The sequence below is a fragment of the Sus scrofa genome, chromosome 16 (assembly GCF_000003025.6).
Source record: "Sus scrofa isolate TJ Tabasco breed Duroc chromosome 16, Sscrofa11.1, whole genome shotgun sequence".
NCBI classification, from domain to species: Eukaryota; Metazoa; Chordata; class Mammalia; order Artiodactyla; family Suidae; genus Sus; species Sus scrofa.
The window spans coordinates 52093749-52108174 of record NC_010458.4 but is presented as its reverse complement, the minus strand read 5'-3'; the positions used below and the strand labels follow the sequence as shown (position 1 = coordinate 52108174).

Sequence of the window (14426 nt, the reverse complement as noted above, 5' to 3'; positions counted from 1 at the left end):
GTCCTGGGGGGAGATGGCAGTCCCCTGCCCCCTGCCTGCCTCAGGCTTCTCAAGCTGGGGGCCTGACTATCTGAGGTCACGCCCTTTCCTCTCCCTGATCGTGGCCTTCAGACAGCCCATCCTCTGCCAGCTGGCTGCCAGCGCTCACACACCCAGGATGAGGCGTCAGAAAGGGCAAGCTGCGTTCTCATCCCCCCTTGACAAGTCCCTTGTCCTGTCTAAGCCTCAGCCGTGACAGCCTGTCGGAGGAGGAGACAGAACTTGCCGCCCAAGGTGGTTCCAAAGATGCAAAGAGTGAGGTGGGGGAGGGGGTGGATACAACAGCAAGGGTTCAAACTTTTTTTTTTTTTTTTTTTGGCTTTTTTTAGACCGTACTTAGAGCATGTAGAGGTTCCCAGGCTAGGGGTCGAATTGGAGCTGTAGCCGCCAGCCTACGCCAGAACCACAGCAATGCTGGATCCGAGCCACATCTGCAACCTACGCCACAGCTCACGGCAACGCCGATCCTTAACCCACTGAGTGAGGCCAGGGATGGAACCCGCAACCTCATGGTTCCTAGTCGGATTTGTTTAGCCATGACGGGAACTCCCAAACTTGGTATTTATTTCTGACAGTCATTATTGCAGACCACAATCTCTCATCCACAAGGCCAAAAGGCAGAGAGCCCAGAAAGCCCAAGTTCATTAGGGCTTTGACAGCCAAAACTGATCTGACCTGAACTGCACAGGAGACCACACCATCTGGAGCCACCAGATTTATGCATAATCTTCTTTTCCTGTGAACAACCATGCCCTTCACACATGATGCTTACCCAGCCCTGCCAGGACGCCTCAGGGTAGTGAAATACCCTTTGAGGAGTTCCCGTCGTGGCACAGCAGAAACAAATCCGACTAGGAACCATGAGGTTGAGGGTTCAATCCCTGGCCTCGCTCAGTGGGTTAAGGATCTAGCGTTGCCATGAGCTGTGGTGTAGGTCGCAGACGCGGCTCAGATCTGGCGTGGATATGGCTGTGGTGTAGGCTGGCGGCTACAGCTCCGATTAGACCCCTAGCCTGGGAACCTCCATATACTGCAGGTGCGGCTCTAAAAAGACAAAAAAAAAAAGAGATACCCTTTGAAAGCTCTCCATCCTGACTTGGACGAGGCCCATGGGTCTGCCCTGGAGTCATCACGGTTTCTCCCGCTCCCTTGGCCTCTTCACTGGCTCCTGGGTTCTTTCCTGGTGGAGCCCCCCCCGACCTTTCCAACACGGCTCCCGGGAGCAGAGGGAGAGCCCGGGTGGCTCCCCACAGGAGGTCTCTGCCCTCAGAGTCCGCTCAGACCCCCATGCCCGCTCTATCAAGCCCAGCAGAGTCCTTGGCCCTGGCGTCTGGGTTCCCCGCCCCTGCAGGCTCCACCTCTCCCCAGGCAGCCCGGCCAGGAGCTCTGGACACTACTGGCCCGGAACAGTCACCCTGCTTCTCATCTCCCAACAGCATCCGGTTCATATGCCCGAAGACTCAGTTCAGGATGAGGCAGACCAGCAATGAGATACGCAGGGGAGAAAGGCTGGGGCGCAGCCCTCGCTCTAGAACTGCTTAAGGTCACGGGGCTTCGGCTCTGAGGCATGAGGCTCCCCGTCAAGCCACGCGTCCTGATGCAGGATTCTCATCAGAACAGCCGTGATCTCTGACTCACTGCCAGTCAGCAAAGGAATGTTCCCAGCCCCCTGGAGGGTAGGTGGGGGCCCTGGTCTGGGTGGGTCAGCCTATTTTATTTATTTTAATTTTATTTTAATTTTACTTTTATTTTTCTGCTTTTTAGGGGCACACCCACAGCATATGGAAGTTCTCAGGCTAGGGGCTGAATCAGAACTGCAGCGGCCGGCCTACACCACAGCCACAGCAATGCCAGATCCTTAACCCACTAAACAGGGCCAGGGATCAAACCCACATCCTCATGGATACTAATCGGGTTTGTTATCACTGAGGCACAATAGGAATTCCCCAGCCTTTTTTTTTTTTTTAATGCCTTTTTTTCTTCACCTTTAGTGTCTTTTTTTTTTAAGAAAAATCATTATTTTTTATTGTTCTAACTTTATTTATTGATTCATTTATTCCTTTTTAGGACCACACCTTCGGCATATGGAGGTTCCAGGCTAGAGGTCAAAGCAGAGCTGCAGCTGTCAGCCTACACCGCAGCCACAGCAACGCTGGATCCTTAACTGAGCAAAGCCAGGGATGGAACCCTCATCCTCAAGGATACCAGTTAGGGTCTTAACCCACTAAGCCACAATGGGAACTCCACCCTCAGTGTCTTTTCAAGAAGAAAAGGGACTGAACCCCTGTCCCAAGAAAGACGATGGGCCCCCGATGCTTCGTATGACAATAAAAGCTGTTGTTGTCCCTTCCTGTGCTGGTGACCTGTTAGAACTGCACTTTCTGTTCCCGAAGCGATCACACCTGCCAGCTGCTTCTCCTTTTGCTCCCTTTCATCTCACCAATAGTTTTGAGTCTCTACTGTGTGGTTTCTACCAAGTACGTGACAGAAGGGAAAAAAAAAACAAAAGGAGGCAGAACCGTCCCTAAATTCAGCTTTGGTTGAGGAGGAGGCCCTCAGTGTGGCCAGTCAGGTGACGGAGGGGGGGTTCAGGAAGATCTCATGATTTGTGGCAGTGGGTGGGGGAACAGGCCCGCCCTTCCTGAGAGGAGGAGGTCACAGCTCCCACGAGAAGGCAGAAGGGCACATGGGACTCAGAGCGTGGCGTCTGGGGTCCAAACAGCTCGCCACCTCCCACCTGTGCCCCGTGTGCTGCTCTGTACACTGCAATGAGACAGGACCCGCCTTGGTTGCTGTTTTTAAGCACTCTGCAGTGAACGCCTCGTGCTGAGCTCTCAGGCACAGTGGCTGCTGTCCCTCATAATGTCGCCCCCTCTGGAAAGGCCACCAGCCAGGAAAGAGCCTTCAGCCCACGCCCTTTAATGGAATCAGCCAGCAGCAGAGCCACAGGGCTGACCCCAAGTCAGAGAACTCTCACTTAGAATCCTCTCCCCTCACTGTTACCAGGGCCTCGAACCAAACCCAATTTAAATGGAAACCCAGAGAACCCCAACCACTCACCTGACATGACTAAACCCCAGACTCAACTCAGATATTTAGGGGATTAAGCTACAAACAGAACTAAGACGTCTTTAGAGAAAGAACGACCTCATGAACCACTTAAAAAAATGGCAGGCAGCCACCTGGGGCCTTCAAAAGCCAACACTGGGCCACAGAACATTCTGCAGGACTCCCGCTCCAAGCCTCTGGCGCAAGAGGCGGTGTTACCTTGATGGACAGAGAGCCCGTCTCTCTGTTCAGGGACAGATCAGCAGAGAGGGAGGCGCCGCTGTAGTCCATGCTCTCGGAGGTGGAGAGGCTGCCACAGTCTGAGTCCCTCTTCGAAGGGCCAGGAGCTGCTTGGGCAGGAAGCTCCAGGCTGCCGTTGGCCAGCTTCTCGCCACCCAAAGTCTCCAGGGCACTGCTGTTGGGACGGCTCTGGCTTGCCTTCTGGGACCTGCTGGCTGCTGGACTGAGGTCCCCACCCTGGTCAGTGGCTGGCTTCTCCTCAGATACCTGAATTCTGGCATCCATGGACACCGGGCGGGCCTTCCGGAGGGGCACGGGCACTGCCAGGCCATTCTCATTTCCAGGCACCACCTCTGGGGGGCTGGTGATTTGGAGGGATTTGTCCCCAGAGGCAGAGGGCTGGCTGGGCCCATTCACACTGTCCTGAGGCTGGCTGGGTGGCAGCGCAGTGAGAGAGGATTCTTTGAGAGGCTTGTCGGCATTGAGGCTCAGCTGACTCACCTCAGAGGAGTTGCGAGTGTGATTCCCCAGAGGCTAGGAAAAAAAAAAAAGGATGGTTAAGCTTGTGCTACTGTATGTCCAAGGCAAGAGTCAGAGATGCAGTGAGGCTGGAAAGTAGGACACCCACAGGGGGAAATGGGCCAGGGCCAGGGAGGTATCATAGGTCTCCCTTTCTAGTAAGCCGCAGTCCTCCCCACTCCCTATTGCCTACCCGATGATAAAATTACTACTCGCTTTGAGTAACAGGTATCCCTCTGAGGAGTGGAGACAACAGTGGCCAGCTAGACATAGACAGCTCATGCTCTGTTAAAAGGGGGCAATGGATACTCTGCCCCAGCCCATTGTGACAATGTGAGAAAATGGGTCCCCTGCAGACGGACCCTTCAATGTTTCAACACAAGCTGGAATCTGGATTTTTACACTTCTCCTGATTCTTAGATGGTAGCTAATTCAAATTTTTTTTAAAAATCACATAAAGGCCACATCAAACCTATCCAGGAGCTAGATGCAGCATATCAGCCACTAGGTTTTTATGTTTTGGTTTTGGTTTTTAGAGCTTTTCAGGGGTAGGAGGTTCTGAAAGTGTCACTATTGTGAAACAGAACACCAGTGTCTGTGGATGAAACATAAGCGTCCAGCTTAAGGAATAAAAGAGCACCCACGTAGCCACCTTCCAGGTCAGGAGTGGAACAGTGTCCCAGCCCAGAGACCCCCACCTGTATCCGTCCTCCCCTTGACACAATCATCGTCCTGACTTTGCTCTCTAAGAGTTATAGGTTGTTTGTCTGCTTTTAAGCTTGATATGAACAGAATCACCCTGTAAGCTCACATCATTCTTTTTGTGCTTTTTTTCTTTTATTTTTGGCTGCATTCATGGCATGCAGAAGTTCCCAGGCCAGGGATGTAACCTGCCCCAGAGCAGACAATACCAGGTCCTTAACCCACTGAGCCACCAGGGAACTCCCTCTCTTGTGCTTTTTTTAACTTTGGATATCGAAGCTCTCAGAGGCAACACTAGTCCACCTTCTAGGAGTTCCCGTTGTGGCACAGTGGTTAACGGATCTGACCAGGAACCATGAGGTTGCGGGTTTGATCCCTGGCCTTGCTCAGTGGGTTAAGGATCTGGCGTTGCTGTGAGCTGTGGTGTAGGCTGGCAGCTGTAGCTCCCATTAAACCCCTAGCCTGGGAACCTCCATATGCCACAGGCGCTAGCCTAAAAGGCAAAAAAAAAAAAAAAAAAAAAAAAAAAAAGAATTCGGACTTAATCCCGTTATTATGCACACATCCATGCCTAGCCCTTGTCTGAAACCTGCATGGCCCCCACTGTCCTCACGACAAAGCTCACCCTCAAGCCTGTGGAGAAAGCAGGCAGGACGCGGCCACATTCTGCCTCCTCCTGGAGCCAGGCCCTCCACCACTGCGGTTCACCCACTCCTGGGCCCCACCTGACCCTGCCACCTATCAGCTCAGCTTCTTTACCACTCGGGCCTCCGTGTTCCCATCTGTAAAATGGGGCCTGGTTCTCCTCCATCTGATTTGTGGGATGCCCAGCACTCAGCAGAGGCTCAGAAAGGCTGTGGCTGCTGTGCGGATTCCTTGTCCTCCTCGCCCTGGTGAGGGCTCCTGCCAGCTCAGCCCTCTTCCGGGAATGAATTAAACTCGAGGAAGTGCTGTACTGCCCTCCCCATAGACGAGTCCAGCCCCCGCCTCACCAGGTGCAGGGCACCGTGTACACAGCAACCTCCCCTCCCGGAGAGGGGCTCTCCCCCCATGGCTAGAGCAGGGATCCAAAAGCGGCAGCTTAGGTCAGAATCCAGCCAACAGACATGTTTTGTTTGGCCCCAACGTTTTGTAAAAATTTAAATTGGCTTTAATTGAAATTTACATTCACCCAAGCGCTGAAGCTGCAGATGGGTTAGGAACGCGCCAAGTCACGGGTCCCCTGGGCACTCAGGGCAGCCAGACGGGGTGTGAGGCAGCCGGAGCCCCTCAGCCCATGGCCTCTGATCACATGCCTTTATCTGCACAGACCCCTCAGTGTGCTCAAAACATCCTCATTTTGTGGGAGTTCCCTTCGTGGCTCAGCAGAAACAAATCCAACTGTGTCCATGAGGATGTGGGTTCGATCCCTGGCCTCGCTAAATGGGTCGGGGATCTGGCGTTGCCATGAGCTGTGGTGTATGTTGTAGCTGTGGTTCGGGTCCTGTGTTGCTGTGGCTGTGATGCAGGCTGGCAGCTGTAGCTCCGATCTGACCCCTAGCCTGGGAACTTCCAGATGCTGTAGGTGCAGCCCTAAAAAGCAAAAAACAAAAGAAAACCAAAAAAATCCTCATTTTGTATGCAAGCCACAAGGCGGAAAGCCTGGGAAGCAAGAATGAGTCAATGATCAACTCGGAAAAACTGCAAGATCTCATGTGAAAAATCTCATTCCTGCTTTTCCCTGAAAACTTACAGACTCTGACCAACAGGCCCTGCGGCCTCATCCCGGCCCACATGCTGTCTTACGTAACCTGTGGCGTGGGAGCCAGTGACCTCTGAGCTGGGGAGAGACAGAAGGGAATTCTCCCGAAGCCTCCCAGGCCCCCTCCCACCCCCCACCCCCAGGCCTGCAGGGCTCCCGTCCCTCCCCAGGCCTTACAGAGGCGGCCTCCACCGCGTCCTCCTCTTCTGCCTCATCCCGGCCGTCTTCAATCTCCTCCATCACTTCGGCCTTTGCCTCGGCCACCAGCTCCCGCAGAGCCTTGTTACTGGTGACGCTGCTGACGAAAGGATGCTGTCGGGGGGCAAGACAGCTGGGTTAGAACAGCTGGGGGGGGGGCAGCCGAGGCCGAGACAGGAGAGCCCCCAGGCAGAGAAGGCCAGCAGCATCCTCGCGTGAAACTGGCCAATAGGGTCAGGCAGAGCCCGAGGCAGCTCAGAAGGTCCTGTGTGTGGCGGGAAGAGGGCGAATCTTCCCTGGGTGACACCAGGCATGTCCCTTTCCTTCTCTGAGCTGCAGGTAATGAAGGGGAGACGATAAGGCCAAACCCGGAGGGATGAACGCGCCATGTCACGGGTCCCCTGGGCACTCAGGGCAGCCAGGGGAGGTCCTTAGCCCAAAGCAGGTGTGGAAGCAGTGTCTCAGGAGGTTTGTTTGTGTGTTTGTTAATGTACATTGTGGGGGGGGCAGTCTTTTTTTAAATTGTATTGAAGTATAGTTGGTTTATAACGTTGTATTAATTTCTGCTGTAATTTACATTTTTAAGGGTTTTAATATATGGTTTAAAATATATGCCATATAGCTATACACGCACACACGTATAGACACACACATGGTAAAGTTCACAAATCATCAAGCTCAGGGACTATTTTCTATATATTCGCACCTGGTGTCACCTCCCCACCAGCTCAAGACACAGAATATTTCCATCACCTCGGGAAGGTCCCCGTACCCCTTTGCGGTCAAGCCCCCTCTCCTCCGCCACACAGTGGAAGAGACTAGTTCGGCCTGCTCTTTACTGTCCTCGGGACAGTTTCGCAGCGTGCGCAGTCTCTGCAGTTCGCTTTCCTCACTCAACGTGAGTTGAGTGGAGACCGTGAGAGTCCCCCACCTTCTCGCATATGTCTGTAAATCGCTCCGTTGTGATTCCTGGGCCATATTCTGCTGCATGACGATGTCACAGTTTGTTGACTCTCCCTGCTGCTGAGAGCCATCTGTGTCGTCACCCCTCTTTGGCAACTATTCACAAAGCTGCTATGAACACGCTTGTCTCGAGGTGGACGTGTGTGTTTGCAAAATCTTGAGGCCAAGTTGTGTGTGTTTTATTCCCAGGCGTTTACAGAAATGTCACATCTTTTTTAAAAAGTGAGGGCTTTTTCACGGACCCTGGAAAACATCAAAGCTTTGAAGGCCTCAGCAGATGGTAAGTCAGCTTGAATATCTCTCTGCTGCACGTCTGTCACTAAGCATCTTCACCCGAGCACGAGGGTGTGGACAGGGCTGTGGGATTCCTCAATTCCCCACGCTCACTCAGGGCCACTTAGAAAGGCACGTGGCGGGGGCGGCAGGGGGTCATTAAATTGGAGCTTATTGATTGGAAATTTACAGGAAGGCACTGATGGGTCCATGATGAATCATTCTTCTCTGCTTGTTCATTCAAAACAGTTCATTTGTGGAAGGCTAGAGACCAATAACCTATTCAACTTGGGCAGCTTTCTTTGCACACCGGCGAGTAATACGCTTCACTCCTTACGAAGAGCCCTGTCACTCAGACTGTCCCAAGCCAGCCCGACTTTCTCTGGGAAGTCCAAACCAATAAAGGTGTGAAGAAAGGCATTTCTTTCTCGCTCACATCTTCATTCATTGGCTGATTCACGACTCAGCCACCTGTTGAGACCAGCAACGTGCCAGGTGCGGAATAAGGCCAAACAGGCAGACAGGCAAGGTCCCTGGCCTCAGGGGACCGCAGCGGAGTGGGAAGACAATGGGCATGTAACCAAATGACAAGATTAGCTTTCAGGCTGGGGAAAGGGATAGCATAAGGCTGGAGCAACATGGGCCTGGGTTAGGGGGTGAGGAGTCCGCTTAGGTCTTTGGTCAGAGGAGCCTCCTTGAGATGGAAGATTCAGGCTGAGACCTGGGGGACGTGAAGGGGCCAGCCAGGGAAAGATCCAGGCACAGAGAACTCCAGGCAAAGGGAGCAGGAAGTACAAAGGCTACGGCAGAGCAGTGAGATAAACAGTTATCCTTTAAGGGTCTTGCTCTGGCTGCCATGTGGTTCCAAAAAGCCTCCCCTCCACCCTACCCCTGCTTTTTAGGGCCACATCCACAGCATATGGAAGTTCCCAGGCTAGGAGCTGAATCGGAGCTGCAGCTGTCAGCCTACACCACAGCCGCACGGGATCCGAGCCGAGTCTGCGACCTACACCACAGCTCATGGCAACGCTGGATCCTTAACCCACTGAGCAAGACCAGGGATCAAACCTGCAACCTCATGGACACTAGTTGGGTTTGTTTCTGCTAAGCCAGGATGGGACTCCCAAAAAGTCTTGGATAGACATTAATATAGGATGTACTAATTGCAAGAGGCAAAAGAGCATAGCAGTGTGATTGCTGGCTTTAGACTCGAGAGCTAGGCTGCCCGGGGTAAAATCCCACTTCCATCACCAACTTGGGCAAGCCACTCAACCTCTCTGAGCCTCAGTTTGCTCATCTACATGCTGGGAATAACCGTATGGCTGCTCTAGGCATAACAGTAAGAGCTCAAAATATGGCAGCTGTCATCTGCATCACCTGTACCATCACCGCCCTCCTCAGCCTCAGCCTCAGCCTCAGCCACTCCCGCTCCCTCCAGCATCCCCACAGAGTGCAACTTTTTAGAAGTGAGGGTGAGAATCAGACCCCAAAGTTTCCCACGCTTCACACTGCACAACCTCACACATGTGAACTTGAGCAAGAAGCCACGGGGACACTTCACGGCAGTTGCTGAAGCAGATGCAACAGAAACAAATAATGCAGACCCAGGCTTCTGGAAATACCGGGTTTTCATCAGTGCATATCACATACTGGCCAAATTAGTGCCTCTTCAGCTTGGCCAGGAGCCTTGCTTTCTTTAAGAGGAACATCTGCTCCGTGGCCTCCCTTGAGCACCCCGGGGTCTTCAGGAAGCCGAGGGAGCGGTGGGGAAGAACGCCTCTGGCCAAGAGGAAGGTGAACAGGGCAGTTCCCCTGGATGCCAAACTCCTGGAATCCCCAGGCAAGTGGGGCTGGCAGCAGGCAGGCCATCCTCTGTCTGATTATGCCCAGGACACTGTTTTGTAAATCGTGCTGGGACACAAAGCACAGACCACCCCTCCCACGGCATCAGTTCTGTGACCTCTGGGGATGTGTTTAGAAAAGATGTTTCCCTAACCGCCAAGCTGCCAAGGCCCGTTAGAGACAAATTCCTGCACAGGAGGGTGCGGGACACTCCCAAGCGGCCGGTGCACAGTGCGCCTGCAGGTCTGGGCACACGGGTCGCTGGAAAGATGCTCAGGCAGCCCCATGGAAGGCCCAGATTAGAGGGAAACTCAGCCATCTGCTCGTTAAGGAAGGGGAACCACTGTTCTGTGCTATCTCTGCAGAGAGCTCCAACATTCAATAGAGCCATGCAACAGAGCCTGCCAGCTGGCACCTGCGCTCAGGCCAGGACCTCTCCTGCCATCTACACACTCATCCTTTCTAATAACTTGGGCCTAGCTTTCCTCCGTGTGCTTAGAAACCGTCAGCTGGGATGTCGCACACTCCAAGACTGGCTTTAGAAAATGCCTAATAATGCTTTCAAGTTTTAGGTGTCAGCATCTTTCCTTCGATGCTCCTTCTCTCCCTCTTAATGTTCTTCCATCTCGCTCCCTCTTTCTCTTTCACTCTTTCTTTCTCTCCTTCCTTCCTTCAGAGAGGCAGGGTCAAAAACCAGATGACCAGGATCGGAAATCAGCTCCATCGCTTACATGCTGTGTGACCTTCTGCAGGATACCTAACCTCTCTGTGCCTCAGTTTCCTTTTTTTTTTTTTTTTTTTTTTTTAAGGCCACAGGTGCAGCATATGGAAGTTCCCAGGCTGGGAGTGGAATTGGAGCTATAGCTGCTGGTCTACACCACAGCCGCAGCAATGCCCTCTGAGCTACACCTTCAATCTACACCACAGCTTGTGGCAACACTGGATCTTTAACTCACTGAGCAAGGCCAGGGATCAAACCTGCATCCTCATGGATACTAGTCAGGTTCGTTACTACTGAGCCACAACAGAAAATCCTGTGCCTCAGTTTTATCATCTGTTTGACAGAAATCCAAACAGTACCTACTTCACAGGTCATTATAAGAATTAAATTAGTTAATATTTGCTACATTTAGAAAAGAAAACATTACAGTCTGTTAAGTAAAAAGAAGTAAATGTACTTAATAAATACTTGGTTGGAGACCCTCTCCATGCCAGGCACTGTTCTGGATGACTGGGACAACTCAGGGAAAAAACAAAGACTGCTGTCCTCTGGGAGTTGACCTGTTAGTCTGGGCGAACAACAAGATACTTAATAAACAAGCTAGTTATATGCTGTAAGTGCCACGTGCCATGCAAAAAATCAAAAGTAGGGCAGGCAGGGGAAAGAATTAGGAATATGGGGCTACAGTAGGTTTGTAGTTTTAAATAGAGTTGGGAGTTCCCTTGTGGCTCAGTGGGTTAAGGATCTGGCATTTTTACTGCTGTGGCTCTGGTTACAGCTATGGTGCATGACTGATCCCTGGTCTGGCAACTTCCGCAGGCCATGGGCACAGTCAAAAATAAACATTAAGGGAGTTCCCGTCGTGGCGCAGTGGTTAGCGAATCCGACTAGGAACCATGAGGTTGCGGGTTCGGTCCCTGCCCTTCCTCAGTGGGTTAACGATCCGGCGTTGCCGTGAGCTGTGGTGTAGGTTACAGACGCAGCTCGGATCCCGAGTTGCTGTGGCTCTGGCTTAAGCCAGTGGCTACAGCTCCGATTCGACCCCTAGCCTGGGAACCTCCATATGCCGTGGGAGCAGCCCAAAGAAATAGCAAAAAGACTAAATAAATAAATAAATAAACATTTTAAAAATATAGGGTACTTGGGAGAGGCCTCCCTGAGGAGCTGCCATTTGAGCAAGGACTTGAAGAGAAAGCGTCAGTTCAGCCAGGGGGGCTGTGGAGGAAGAGCATTCCCAGGCACAGCACAGAGCCAGTGCAAAGGCCCTGAGGCAGGAGTGTGGCTGGAGTGTCTGAGGAGCAGCAAGGAGGCTGGGTGGCAGGGGGAACAATGAGGGGCCTAGAGGGAGAGCAGTCTGAAGGTTGGGGGACGAGGGCAATCATACAGGACCTTGCAGGTCCCTGAGAGTCTGAACTTCACCCTGAGTAAGATAGGAGCCGTCACGGGGCTTTGGAGCCAGGAGGTCCAGGGCTGGCTTATGCTTTTCCCTCTGGCTGCAGGGCAGGTGGTGAGACGTGGCTGGATTCTGAGAATGTTCTGAAGGCGGGGATAACAGGAATCCTTGGTAGGAATGCGCAAGAAAGAGAGGGATTAAGGGAGCCTCTGCGGCCTGGGTTCTGACAGTGGAAGAGTGGCAGCGCTGTGGACTGAGACAGGAAAGCCATCGCTAGAGCATATCTGGGGAGAGACGGGGGCATTGGTTGGGAACGCATTAAGTCTGAGAGGCCCAGTGACATCTAAGGGGGGGCGGAGGGGAAAGAGCCGGACACAAGACTCTGGGGCTGACGAGGGCAGTCTGACTGTGGGCAGAAATGCGGGGGGCGTGGCAAACTGGACCAGCTCGTCGAGGCGAGTGGACAGGGAGGAGAAGCCCCAGGCTCGCTTCATGTCAATCAGCTGGAGGAAGAGGAGCAGGTGAAGGAGGCAGAGGGGTGACCAGCAAGAAGGAGGGACAGCACGGGGGCATGGAGACCTGGCGTCAGGCGCCGACAGCAAGGGGATGAGAGTCGCCTTCGGCGGCTGCTGGGTCCACTGAGGCCTGAGCTGAGCACCACGTCCAGAAGGTGCTGATGACCTGGACAAGAACGCTGCGCCAGAGCAGGATGGGTTTAAGGGCAATTTCAGGAGTTCCCGTCGTGGCCCAGTGGTTAATGAATCCGACTAGGAACCATGAGATTGTGGGTTCGGTCCTCGGCCTTGCTCAGTGGGTTAAGGATCCGGCGTTGCTGTGAGCTGTGGTGTAGGTTACAGACACGGCTCGATCCCGAGTTGCTGTGGCTCTGGCCTAGGCCAGTGGCTACAGCTCTGATTCGACCCCTAGGCTGGGAACCTCCATATGCTGCAAGAGCGGCCCTAGAAAAGGCGGGAAAAAAAAGAGAGCAATTTCAACCAGTGTGTACAGAGCACTAGATGTGTGACCGCCGTGATGCTGAAGATGTTGGGTACCCAGCCGAATTGCACCCCGTCAGACACATCTGTGATGAGAGCACGACCTGCATCCACAGAGGAGGAAACAGGCTCGGAGTGAGGACCTGTGGGAGTCCAGGCAGGGGGCCCTGATTTCAGAGCCTGGGTTACCACAGGGTGACCCAGCGAACATCCACACAAGTGAATGAATGAATCATAAACCCGAGGGGGTGTGAGCAGTCGGGTGAAGGACGCGGGGAACGATGAGGGCTGGGAGGAACCTGTGGGCAGCAGGCGGGTGTGCGGGCTGAAGTGAGGAGGTGACCAGCTCCAGAGGGGACGCCTGCAAGTCAAGATGTGGGCCTACCTCCGGCCACTCAAAGCCTGGTGACCTCGGCAGGCCTCTTCCCCGCCCTGAGCCTTGGGGGTAATAACACCCCGTCCTCCCCGACATGGAGATGAAGAGACACATGGAAAAAGCGGACGGCAGCCGAAGCTCTGAAAGGAGCTTGATTTATCTGGAGGGAGCTCTCCTTTCTGCAACCCTCCTGTCTCAGCTAAGAATCCTCTGGCAGGACGCTTTTTTTCCAACAGTGGAACGGAAATTCCTGGCTCTGGCTGAGGCTCCCGGGCTGCAATGGGGGGATGGGGGGCAGCTGGTGTCTTCCCCACTGCGTGTCCTGGAGGCCGGATGTATTGGGCCAGGAGGCGCCTGTTCACAGGAAACAATTGGCCCCAAGCAGCTTGGAGCTTTTGCATCTGACAGTGACAGCAGCCTCACCCCACCCCCACCACTGGGTGGCCCAGGCCAGTCCCTTCCAAACACCACAATACCCAGAAAACGAGGCCTCTTAACTCCAGATGTGTGCCTTCAAATACAATGCAGAAATCCACAAGGAATAACCGTGACCTCCAAGCAGACAGACCCCATCCTGCATCTTGGCTTCTTTCCATTTTTTTTTTTTTTTTTTTTCAGCTGCACCTACAGCATATGAAAGTTCCCGGGAGAGCAGTCAAATCAGAGCGGCAGCTGTGGCCTACACCACAGCCACAGCAACCACAGTCACAGCAACACAGGATCTGAGCAGCCACCTGAGACCTACGGTGCAGCTTTAGGCAATGCTGGATCCTTAATCCACTGAGTGAGGCCAAGGATCAAACCCACATCCTCACAGGGACGTCAGGTCCTTAACCTGCTGAGCCACAACGGAAACTCCTCCATTTTTTCATAATTCAGTTCAATGCATCGAACATTCACTGAGCACAAGCTTCACAGTTAAGCTAAGCAGATAATAGGATCTTCTTAATGTACCTTCACGACAACCCTATAAGGGGAGGGCGGCTGGCTATTATTCCTCATTTCAGTGAGATCAGGCTCACAGGGAGGTTAAGCCACTCAATCAGGGTTGCACAGCCAGTAAGTGTCACAGCTGGGATTTGAACCCAGGGCTTCCCAATCCCAGTCCACACACTTAAGCCACTGTGCTGCACACCCCAGAGGGATGCCCCATAGCCCAGAGTGCCGGCCACAGCCCCAGTGCCCGGCGCACTGTAAGGAGGCACCTGGGAGAAGCGGCTGAACATGAAGAAAGACTCAAGCACATGGCAGGGCGCCTGCCTCCTTTCCTCCCGCCATATGTCACAGGCTGTCGCGCAGGTGGAAGTGCCAGAGTGGACAGGACATGGAGGGGCGGCCCCTTCCCATCGCCCAGGCCCACGTCCTCTCCCTCTCCC

General features: G+C 53.4%; 1 protein-coding gene and 1 long non-coding RNA gene across 2 annotated transcripts in view; one reads left to right on the top strand and one right to left on the bottom strand.

Moving 5' to 3' along the window:
• STK10 (serine/threonine kinase 10) overlaps window positions 1–14426 on the bottom strand; it is a 136611-nt gene that overhangs the window by 32204 nt on the left and 89981 nt on the right. Inside the window, exons 8-9 of the mRNA XM_021077114.1 lie at window positions 6467–6601; window positions 3307–3861 (exon numbers count right to left, since the gene is read on the bottom strand). Of these exons, the coding sequence (XP_020932773.1) occupies window positions 3307–3861; window positions 6467–6601 (690 nt within the window). The remainder of the gene's footprint in view (window positions 1–3306; window positions 3862–6466; window positions 6602–14426) is intronic.
• Window positions 1038–8143, top strand: LOC110257344. The gene is made up of 4 exons (XR_002339816.1): window positions 1038–1715; window positions 6827–6955; window positions 7640–7730; window positions 7973–8143. It is a non-coding gene; the product is annotated as an uncharacterized LOC110257344 (long non-coding RNA).